General features: G+C 38.1%; 1 protein-coding gene across 4 annotated transcripts in view; it reads right to left on the bottom strand.

The window, feature by feature from the left end:
- PHTF2 (putative homeodomain transcription factor 2) overlaps positions 1-10,875 on the bottom strand; it is a 57,700-nt gene extending 46,825 nt beyond the window's left edge. The window contains exons 1-2 of one of the 4 annotated variants that reach the window (XM_039723669.1): positions 10,739-10,875; positions 7,048-7,124 (exon numbers count right to left, since the gene is read on the bottom strand). In XM_039723669.1, the coding sequence (XP_039579603.1) occupies positions 7,048-7,092 (45 nt within the window). In that variant the 5' untranslated portion in view covers positions 7,093-7,124; positions 10,739-10,875. Of the gene's footprint in view, positions 1-7,047; positions 7,125-10,738 lie in introns of those variants that run through there. The other 3 variants (XM_039723668.1, XM_039723670.1, XM_039723671.1) reach the window with 3 other exon arrangements.
- Positions 10,876-12,461: the final 1,586 nt, after the last annotated feature.

The raw sequence follows: 12,461 nt of genomic DNA on the forward strand, positions 1-12,461 counted from the left end.
GTTACAGGTGTGATGAGTCAGTAGATATAATCAGTGAGACAACTCTGACAACTACAATAAAAACTGAAATTGAAATTTAAAACTGGAGGCAAACAAGTCTTACAGTTCAGTATCTTGACGTCATAAGCAAGGACCAAAAAAAAGTCTGGTATCAACTAAACACTAGCAGAACTCTTGCTGTTCCCCAAATTGAAATCTTTGGTTTAAACAAAAAAATCCATGGGTAAAAAATACTGTGCCATGTAACAGATTTAAACAAATAAATAACCAAAATCAAGGGCAAAGGTGAAAGAGTCAGGATAGTCCCAGGAACAGATCACACACACCACAGAACAGAGTTAGAAAACTCTTTGGGGTTACCAGCCAGATCCAGGAGAACCCTGAATTTGTGGTACCTAAGAAATTACAGTCTAATCCATATGAACATCTGCAACTTCTCTGCAATACAGCCATTTGTCTCAAAACATTACACTTCCTCATACTAAAGCAACATAACTTGTTCATTTGGCAGATCCCAGTCCACATGTGAATTGCAGTTAAATTTTGTTCACACCAGGGAGAAGACCAACATCTGGTTTATACATGATCTTCTCCCTCCTCAAGACAGCCCAGTCCTTCCAGAAGTAACAAAAGCCACCCCACCACAACTTCTTGCTATAAAGGCACTGTGCAATTCCTGGCCAAGCAGACCTCTGTAAAAACCTACAGACATTCACCACAGAAATGCTAGTTTTACTATAAATGAAGAAAATGGAGATGTGTGTGAAATCATAGGAAAAAAACGAGAGAACTCAAAACTTAGAACAAGATTATTAAAAGTTATTTTAAACTCCAGTTTGTTTCTACATTAACTGATCCCCACTGCAGTAAAGGTAATACTCTAGTAGATCAGCAGTATAATTATCTCTCGGGATGGGGTTTTTTCTGGATGTTTTTCATTTTCAAGGGTGGTCGATTTTTTTCAATTTTGTTTATGGTGGATAGGTGGACTGGACAAGCTAAACTAAGACAAACTTAGCCAATAAAATATAGATAGAAATCACTATTGGACAGCTGTACACTGTCTGTTAACATCAAAGAGTTTAGTAACTTTTGGTCAAATGGAGAAGGAGAGTGAAGGGATTAAGGCTCTGTATCCTAAGGTGCAGAGCTTTGAATTTATAACTGCTGAATCATTACTTCTGATTTTAAAATATCCCAATACACCTCCCTTCTTTTTTGGTGCCAGAGGAAGAGCCGGTACCAGTTATTTAGAGAAAAATTAAGCAAGCAATTCAAACTTCAATAGGAGTTATTTATTATTAACAATTTGAATTGCCAACTAACGACCCACTTAAATTCTGCCAATAACTGCAACAGCACTGTATTTACAGCCATTTCACTGAACAATAATTGTACTAAGACTTACTTTAGAGTTACCATCCCTTTCAGAGTCCAATCATAGCTAATTAAACATTTATCAACTACATACTAATGTTTTTTTCTGAATTATTCTTTACAGATTAATTCTTCTTAAGATCTGTCAGCCATACTTATTTACTGCCTTGAGTAATTGTTTACAAATTTTAAGATATCTACGAAAACCACAAAACATCTCTTTTCATCACGCAATTAAACCTAAACTATATACAGAAGAACAGTTAGAAACCAGTTGCAGGTTAAACTAAATGAGAGTAGAGGAATAACCAAAGCTAGACACAGCATCCATTGGTGTTGTCTGAGGAGAGCTGGCCAAGAGCAATTCCATTCCTGGGTCCATGGCTACACTACTGCTAACAACGCCCAGCTACTCTGCAAGTGTTAAGGATTTAACTCTGAAACATTTTATTTTTTTTTTAATTATAATGTTGTTGCACAAAACAAAACAGCCTCAAGATGTAACTGGGAAAAGAAAACCACTCTGCCAGGCTCATTATTCAGCATAATTCCCTGAAGACCTCTGAAAATCTAGCAGACTTTACTGGTGTTGCAACTGGGATTTTAGAATAGCATTGCCCTGATGTCCCTGATCATTTCCACTTCCCATAGCATGCTTTCCTTTTTGCCCCTGCCTCTGTCTGGGTGGCTAAAATATCAATCAGATCACACAGGAAGAAAAAAGAAAATGTTAGGCTATAATTTCACAAGGCCTAAGCAATTTAAGAATTAAAGAACCCCTCCCAAGACAGCAGGATTTCATCTTGTCACTCCCCTGCCATCAGATAGGTTCATCTCCTTGTAGACTCACAGTCTTAGTTTTAGCTGGATGTTTCCTGAACAAATTCACTAAATAAACGTATGGAAATCTGTTGGAAGGCAAAGCAGGCATGGGAGCCTACGGCAGGCAAAATGCAAGCCTGCTTTGTTCAGCCACAGCCCCTGCTGGAGTTCTCTTTTGCACCAGATTCAGAAACCAGAGTTTTGCCTCACCAAACAAGGCACTGAAGGTAAATCCCCTCTAGGTCAGGCAACTACTTGAGTACCAATGTGGAAGGAAACTCTACCCGAACATACATTTTCTTCCTCCATGCTCTGATAAATGCCAGCTCCAACATATGTCAAGTTTCAGCACTTGAAGTCAGATGTTTCTAAATCAATGCAGTTTCAGCATCCAAAGTTTTAGGTAAAATAGCCATACAGCCTGTTCAATTTGGCTAAACCTGCCTTTGGTGCCAGGGTGAATAATGCATCATGTGTATTCAGTGCCAAAAAGGAAATCAGCTGGTTTCAAGGTAGGATAAAATCATCATTCAACTCCTCCTTTATTAACTTAATACAGGGACCAGGCCAGGAAAGTTAAAGCACTGATAGAGTTAAACGTGGGCAGGGACCTCAAGGGCAACACAAACAAGCTTCTACAGGTTTGTTGATGACAGAAAGAATGCTAGGAAAAATGTGGGCCCTCCGTGGAGAGAAACAGGAGAGCTGGTTACCAGGGACATGGAGAAGTTTGAGGTACTCAGATGTTTTTGTCTTGGCCTTCACTAGCAGGTGCTCCAAGCTGCAACCTGCTCTAGTGGAAGATGTCCCTGACCATGGCTGGGGGGTTGGAAAATGATGAATTTTCAGGTCCTTTCCAACCCAGGCCATTCTATGAATCTAAATAGGCAAGTATAATCTTGGACTGGTGAGCTGTAAAACACTGAATATTAACATCTTAAAGCAATGCCATTAGAACTCTAATTTTGCCCTTTAAAGCCATGAGACAGAAAACATCTCATTTGCTTTATTGTGCCCTTTAACAGCTGTACCCAAGGGACACCCAGAGCAGCAGAAAGCTCCATTGGCAAAGTTAAATGATATGCAATCAGGTGCAGGATTCAGCCTCAATTCAATAAGTTTCACTCTGCCTTCCCCTACAACCATCCCCAAGAGAAGAAACAACATAATTGTACAAATTTGTTGGTAATATTGCAGGAGAAGGAGTTTCCCATTTTAGCAGCAAGGCTTCTGTAAGGATTGAAAATCAGAAAGTCGTTAAGGTAAATTTACATATCTTCTCCAAACTAGAAACCAGACCAAAAATTCCCTCTATTATTATCTGTAAAACTTGGAAGTATTTTAAGAAATTAATGCAGAAAGTTACAAGCAACAGAAGCAGTATTTTAAATTATTCATAACTATTATTTTTAACATCAGTTACTGTCACTCAGGCAATAATTCAAGCACATATATAGTATCAGTATCATACAAAAGTTATGCCACCAGATACTGAAATTGTATTCAATAAATGTGGGGTGTCAGATTTTTTTCACAGAAAACACTGATGGCTTTCTCCACAAAATAATTAATTACCAAGCTGAAGCAATTTCAGTATTGTGGTAGATACACATAATCCTAAGGATATTGACCAAGTTGTGCATCTATGTGACAAAGTGTCTGGAACCCTTCCAGAGAGCCACACAGACACTCCTGCCACTCCCTTTTATTGCAAGAAGCAGGGCAGCTCCAAGGGCTGAAAACAAGCCAGGCAAACCCTTTGTCACACATATCTCAGCACTGTACTCCCCAGTGCATCAAGAAACACAGCAGACGTTTCCTTTATTTTATTTTCTACTGAATCAACCTGTATCCAGCAGATTCCATGCCTTGAAAAAAGTATTTCTAGTGGCTGGGAAATGCAAGCAATCACTGGAAGCACTAAAACTCTGTCCTTGTAACTTTGTATCTCAAATAACAAACTGTTGTAATACCACTCTGAAATTTTACAATCCAACTTAAAATAATTCAGAATTGATTACTGTATATTTATGAGACAGTAATCAGGGGCTCCAGTGCACTAAAAGCAGAGTAAATCTGTTGTCAAAACAGAAAAACATGTTTACATAATAAAAGGTCTGACCTTTTAAACAATTAAGGGTATTACTAAATCATCCTGGTGTAAGGAGCTCAATTTCAGACAATAGTATGAGTCATGAGTAAACTTGTTGTTTGCAAAACTTGCCTTAAGTAGGGTTGGAAGAGCTCAATTGCTTAACTCTTTCCATTGAAGAGATATAAAAATGTCTCCTGAGAAACCAACAGACCTTTGAAATTCAGTAGAGAGACATATGAAATAAATATATTTTAAAGTACATTAAAACTGAAAACTCAGAAAGACAAGGAGTAAGTTACCTGCTCAGTATTTCTTACACAGCCCAAACCCACTCAAATACTCCTTAGTCATCAATAACTAGAAATACCAGAAGTTAACTTTGTTTTTCAAAGCATTCATACACCAATTCATTAATCTGAAAACACCTCCCCAAAACAACAGCTTATTTTTTCTCATTTCATCATAGAGAGGAGTAATATCAATTTGATCAATACTGACTGCAACCCTGGCTCTCTCTTGTCCCAGAAACAAACTTTTACTGCCACAATGTGCTACATTTTGATGCCTCCCCACTTTCAATTCCAGTTACAGGTGTGATGAGTCAGTAGATATAATCAGTGAGACAACTCTGACAACTACAATAAAAACTGAAATTGAAATTTAAAACTGGAGGCAAACAAGTCTTACAGTTCAGTATCTTGACGTCATAAGCAAGGACCAAAAAAAAGTCTGGTATCAACTAAACACTAGCAGAACTCTTGCTGTTCCCCAAATTGAAATCTTTGGTTTAAACAAAAAAATCCATGGGTAAAAAATACTGTGCCATGTAACAGATTTAAACAAATAAATAACCAAAATCAAGGGCAAAGGTGAAAGAGTCAGGATAGTCCCAGGAACAGATCACACACACCACAGAACAGAGTTAGAAAACTCTTTGGGGTTACCAGCCAGATCCAGGAGAACCCTGAATTTGTGGTACCTAAGAAATTACAGTCTAATCCATATGAACATCTGCAACTTCTCTGCAATACAGCCATTTGTCTCAAAACATTACACTTCCTCATACTAAAGCAACATAACTTGTTCATTTGGCAGATCCCAGTCCACATGTGAATTGCAGTTAAATTTTGTTCACACCAGGGAGAAGACCAACATCTGGTTTATACATGATCTTCTCCCTCCTCAAGACAGCCCAGTCCTTCCAGAAGTAACAAAAGCCACCCCACCACAACTTCTTGCTATAAAGGCACTGTGCAATTCCTGGCCAAGCAGACCTCTGTAAAAACCTACAGACATTCACCACAGAAATGCTAGTTTTACTATAAATGAAGAAAATGGAGATGTGTGTGAAATCATAGGAAAAAAACGAGAGAACAAGGGTTAAAAGAATGACCTGTACTGATAACAAGTAATCTGGTTAGGAGCAATGTCCTGGGAAAAGTAAAATTGAGGAATGGCTGGTTTATATCAAGATCAGAAGGTCTGCCCTCTGTAAAATCACACCACAGTGACTCATCCTGCCTTCCTAACATCAGGAGGATGGAAAGTTGGAGCACATCAAATGTGCCACTCCTTTTACTGTATGATCAACAGGAAACACACATGTATGTGAAAAGAAAAAAAATAAAATAAAAAAACTAAACCAACCAGACAACAAACATGAACTTCACCTAAGATTTACAGAGACTGCAGGCTCTTTCTTGCATCAAAGGACCATCTATATGTAAAGCTGAATATCATGAAATATCTGTCCAAAGGATAGTGCATCATCACCAAGAAAACGTCAGGGACATGATGAGGATCTGACACCCAGCATCTCCTGCACTGCACAAAGAGATCCTGGCCAGACCAAATACAAACACAGCTTGGTGTCTGGATATCAGTACTCTGATAGCTCTACACAGTGAGTCAATTAAGTGTATGAGAGAATGAGTGGAAGCAGATAAAATCAACATCACTTTCCCCTTCCATGAGATCCTGCACTGAATTTCATTCCATTAGATCTTTTACAAGTCATCTTCCAAATCAGAGTAAATGGCAAAAAAAAAAAAATTCACCATTAACTGTGAATTTTCAAGTTTTTAATACACAATTGAATGATTAGTGTAAATTAAGTCAGCAAAATTAATTTTTCTGCTCTTTCAACTGTACATTTAATTCACTGTTGTAAAGACCTCAACAAAGCAGACCTTATTACCTTATTTCCAGAAAGTAACTGTTGCTTTGCTAGAAGCTAACCAGATTTTCTGTTTTGAAGACCACTGCATTATTTGCTTAAGGACAAGACGTTCCCTCTCCAAAAGACAGCTATAGACCCAAGGAAAACACTATCTCACAGAAACTTATTAAACCACAGACAGCCAAGACTCTCTCTTTCGGGTATGTATTATACAGTGTTTTTGTTACTTACAGAAAATTTGTTTCAATTCTTACTTTCTACTTAAATACAAGGATTCTTTTCTGTGCTATAGAAACAACATTCTCCTATACATTAGTTAACACTCTACTGAGAATGCAAAATTTGGTTTTTTTGCAGAGCACAGGTAACCCAAGAGAGTAAGGAGTTTTCAGCATAAACTAAAAGCTATTTCATGTCACTAAATACAGTCACTAAATACTTTTTTACTATGGAAGAAAAGTTTCAAGCTACTCACTCTCATAACAGTGCTAACAAGTAATGCATAAGTACTTTATATTTGTTACATTAATATATAAACACAATAGGCCACCATAAAAACAAATAGAAATCTTACCTTTTTCTGGTACCAAACTATAGCATCAGTTACTTTGGACGCCATTTATTCCACTGAATTCACAGAGTCATTTTAGGCTGTTAACAGAAAGAGACAGAACTTTACTTCCACTTCCCTACGAAGGCCAAACAGGGAATGCAGAAACACTCCCGTTACCTGCAAATCACTGAACAGCTGTATTTACTTTACACATTGCCTCATCTCTATTTCACTAAGAGTTTGGTCTTTCTCCTCTGAGCAAACAAAAAACTACAAATCTGCTGCTACAGGAAATCAAAAGCACCAGTTTTGTCCTTCCTTCCCAGTAAAACACACAGGCTGCACAGAGATGATCTGTCGTTGTCTCTCAAGAGCCTCACAAGTGCTTTATTACATGCAGTCTTTTTTTTTTTCCTAATAAATTAAGCAACCTATAGTTATTAGCCCAACACAGTACTCTGAAGAGCAGCAATAATTATGATATAAAATGCAAGGAAAATTCATACACACTATTAGATATACTTGGAGAAGAAAACAGTATCAGTACTAGAACTTCACTAATCGTAATTACCATCCTCATGAAAACAGTAGACCAAAACTAAGTCAAAAGGAGAAAACCAAGAAGGAATGGTATGGTTCTTTTAATGGTAACAAATAGCAATAGCATTAGTTAATCTCTGCCACTGTAATCAGCAATCAGCATGAAAAAAAGACCAAAATCCAACCTTTCAGCTTATGTAAAATATTTGTATCTTGAAACTGATTTTTACAGTGTTCCTTCATGTAATCAGTCAGCCAGAGTTCATTAAGAGAGGAAAGGAAAAAAAATAAAAACCCACCACCAAAACATAAAAAGTGTTCAGGTATATCTGTGCCTCTCCTGCACTGGGAAGCCCAGAACTGGACCCAGCACCCCAGGTGTGGCCTCACTGATGGCAAGGACATGGTTAAGGATGTTACAAGGACAGCAGTGACTTAGTCCCCAAACACCAAACTATACAGCAAGCATTTTCCAAGATCCATCCTGAGTAAAAATATTACACTTAAGATGTCAGTATCAACAATAACATTAACCTTATATTTCTTCATTAAAAGGAAACAAGAATTATTAACCTGTAGGGAGTTTATATAATAAAAGATTATTTGGTATCCACCTCTTGATTTAAAGATATTTGTTTACAGCTTTTACGGAGACAAGAAAGGCAAATAAAAATGCAACATTCAACAAATGGGATAGAAAGCAAAATTGTAAAATAGATTAAAATGAGTCTTTATGAAAGACCTAAGCATTAGAGCAACTCATGCCATTTTATTGTTCATCATTAATCATCACCAAAAAACTCAGGGTTTGGGTTGTTTTTTTCTTTAAAGCAGGTATCAACCATATGAAGTTCATCAAGGGAAAGTGCCATATTCTGCACCTGGGACAAGCCTGGTTGTGTGTAAAGGCTGGGGAACAAAAGGCTGGAGAGAAACTGTAGAACCTGAGGTCCTGGTTCACGGGAAGCTGAACACGAGCCAGCAGTGCCCTGGCAGCCAGGAGGGCAACCCTGTCCTGGGGGCATCGGGCACAGCAGCACCAGCTGGGCAAGGGAGGGGACTGTCCTGCTCTGCTCTGCACTGGGCTGGCCTCCTCTCCAGTGCTGGGGCAGTTCTGGGCACCACAACACAAAAAGACATTCAGCTGTAGGACAGCATCCAGTGGAGGGCCACACAGATGGGATTGTCCTGTGCAAGGCCAGGGAGATGGACTTGATGATCCTTAAGGCTCCCTTCCAACACAGTATGACTCTATTTATTTTAAAAATGACCCTCCAAAAGACTCAGTTCTGCACTGACATTGTTTGTTCATTATTTTCTGACTGTATCTTTTAAGTAATGCATTGTATAAAATAAGAGTATGTCAAATGGACATACTCCTATTTTATACAGTGCATTACTTAAAAGATATAAATAATACTGCATTTAGCTTGGACATGCACCATGTACACTATAGTACAAACCTTCAACAAATGGATTGGTATTATATCAGTGCCTGAGGATTTCTAAGAGACATAATGCTACACGTGTTCATGTTTCCCAAATGATCCTATTTTTAAGATTTCTAACAGTGCAACTCCAGTATCTTTACAACTCCAGATAAAACTACAACTCAAGAGAAAGAAGTGTCTCAGAGAGCTTAGACAGTCATTGAAAATTCCAGAAATGTCAGAACACTGACAACTGGTGCAACTGAGCAAGCAAACACCTCAATTTTTCCACTGTTGAAAATATCATGTAAGTCACATCAAGTCAGTTAAAGCTGGCAGCCCTGACTCTGTCAACATCTGTGATTGCTTCTACTTGCTTCTGATAACACAGTCTGTTTTTCTAAGAGCAACTATTAATTATAAAGAATCCACTGGCACAATAAATATAAAAATACTATCACATAAAGGAAGGAGTCCAAGAGAGACTGCTATAACATGACATATCACACAGACTGATCACCTTCCTACTCTCACCCATACAAAGCCTACAAAAGGACTTGCTTTCTTATTGGAAAACCTCTTCAATTAAACTTGACTTTAAAAATCCTTTGTTCCATTGGACTCAAAAGTGACATAAAACCCTTCCCCACACACACCACCTACACCACAGAGTCACAGTGACAGCAGCTCACTGCTGCAGAGGTGCCAGTGCAGGAAGGGGCCACACAGATACTGATCACATTTACACCCTCCTGCCTTCATGACCTCATCTTGGAGGACCTTTAACTCCTTCTCATTTCTCTTAAATAACACATCTCTCAAATACAATACAACCTACTTCCTACCAGCCTAATCACAGGATGAGAAAAAGGTTGGAACAACTCATTATCAGCAGCAAAGAATGCTGAACCTGGACAGATGCCTTTTCCTCAACAGCTACATTAACTTGATGTCTTTCTCCAAGGTCAATTATTTTTCAGGAAACCAAACATTAACTCATGAATCCAAGACTTCGAACTGTGTCGAATATGGATAAAAATGGACCAGGCATTTTAAAGGCATTAACCTTTGCAGTAGCTTTTTAATTCACTCTAAAATCCTTTGCCTCAAGAAACAATTACCACACAAAACCATAAACCAAACATAAAGAAGTAGCTTTATTTGATTTCTATCAACAAACCTGCTATTTAGATTATCCATGGTTTTCATATTTTTAAGAAACTCTCTGCATTAAATCCTCCATAGAATCTATTTTGGTGGCATTTAAAGCTTATTTGCATACACATTTGCATAAACAAATGCAAAGATTATGCTTACAAAAGTAAATAAGACAAAATCATGGGAATGATGTCTCAAAACAGAGTTTGGTGTGCTAAGTAAAAATATATGTACTAGGAAATATCACATGCTTTCTTCAAGAGCTACACAACCATTTCTGAGACAGCACAGTAATGAAAGTTGAAAAGTATTTAATTATTTCTGTGTTTCTGCTTGCAGGAGCTGGGATTTGTCTGTGGTCTGGTTTTTAGTTTGTCTCTAGGTTTTGGGGGGCTTAATGAGACATTATGTTTAAGATACTCAGCCTGAAGCTGCCTATCTGGGTGAGAGATGGATGGAAACAACTCAAGGCACTGCAGCTGCAGCCCTGGCTCTGTCTGCCCACAGCTCACTGAACACCTTTCTTTCACTGGAGACTAAGTATTTCAGCAATTTCAGAACTCTGCATATTCATTTCAACTTACCCTGTCATTCGTGTTTGCAACTGGCATTGATCCTGGGGTCAGCCTGTAAAAGCCTGGCTCTAAAGCCCACCAGATCACTGGGTAAAAACGTGAAAACAGCTGACAGACAAACACAAGCAGACAGAGCAGCCCTGTCCTTCTGCCTGCTTCTCCCCTCATCCCCTCTGGACCCAGCTCTCCACGCTCTCTGTCAAATACCTGCATCTAGGACAGGGACCAGCTTCAGCACTCAGTTGTACAATGCCCTGTGCAGAGTAACTACAGCAAGATTAACTTAATCTTAAATAGCTGAAGACTTCAGAGCAACACAAAAAAAACCTCTCAGCTTCAAAGATTAGATAGAGCACCCAAATATAAAAGCTTGATCACAACCTCTCTGTAACAGTCAACAGAGCTTTCATTACATTTTCATCAAACTCACAGTTAATGCTGTGAACAACTAGCAATAATTTTTAATCAAAGCTTCATTACTTTCTTAAAGCTTAATAACAAGGACTACCTAGTTTTGGTGATCCCTATTCAAAGGTGGGGTTGCTTAGCTATTTCCCAGTTCAGGGCATAATCATATTACACAATCAAAGTAGCAGTTTCTCAAAAGCCACAGAAATTTATATATAGATGTCTTTAGGTAGCTAAGAGCTCAAGCCCCACAGTACTGCAGTGCTTACTGAGTAAGATGGGATTTAAATAAATTCAAAGTATATTTAGAAATTTTACTCATATCCACAGGGCTTTGGCGACCCTAGTCAGACATAAATGTATATACTTCTAAATGACAGTCTAAAGCAAACTGAACTGACAGAAGTTAAGAATAAAATTGTGCTCTTCCATAGTGACAAAGGAAAAAAAATCTTTTTTTTAAGAATATACAAGTCTAAGCAGCGTCAGCTAGCAAAAGGACATAATTAAAAATACAACACAAGCAAGGACGCATAGGCAAATAGTTGGTGTCCTTGCCTGTAAACACTGTGAATCACTAAGTATTTCAAGGAACCTGATCCCTTTTCCCAACCTGAATGGTCAGGACACCATCCAGCTGTTGAGTCAAGACCTGAGTGTCCTTCTCAACTCATCATGATCACAGGCTGATGATGCAATGAAGCTGCATGTTCACTATACATCATCAGAATTAAAATTACAAAACTTAGGTTGCTTTTGTCTCAAATGTTTTTTAAAAAGTCATTGATTTCTAGTACCTTCAGGAAATTAACGGCAGTTTTTAAAAGGTTGCCATATAAAGCCATGAGAATACTACAACCTGGTTTCTTCAACTGCTTTCCAAACTAGAACTGTTTTACCATTATATTAGATCCTCCACATTGCAGTTTCACAATCACAGGTGTGTTTTCACTAAGATTCCCTGGCATGCAGAGTAAGAAAAGACAATGAATCAGAACAGCAAAGACTAGGGCCTAAACTACTAGTTTTATTGCAACATTTGTATCATACAAACTCTCTTAAAGCATCAAACTTGTTTTTGCACAGCTAGAAAACAACTTTAACAAAGGAAAAAACCTTCACTTTCTAAGTTCAACATCAAAATACAAGTTAACATTAGCATCAAATTGCTGACATTATTTGATACTTTCAGTTTAAATGAGCCAAACAAACAGCTCAGTCACATTAGGCATCTGCTGTTGACTGAAAAGCTGCTTCTGCCATGACATAAACCAAGGGAGGCATCCCTGTAATGCAGATACAGCACTAAACCTACCAGGAGTCA

The sequence above is a fragment of the Passer montanus genome, unplaced genomic scaffold (assembly GCF_014805655.1).
Source record: "Passer montanus isolate IOZ18808 unplaced genomic scaffold, ASM1480565v1 scaffold50, whole genome shotgun sequence".
Classification (NCBI taxonomy): domain Eukaryota; kingdom Metazoa; phylum Chordata; class Aves; order Passeriformes; family Passeridae; genus Passer; species Passer montanus.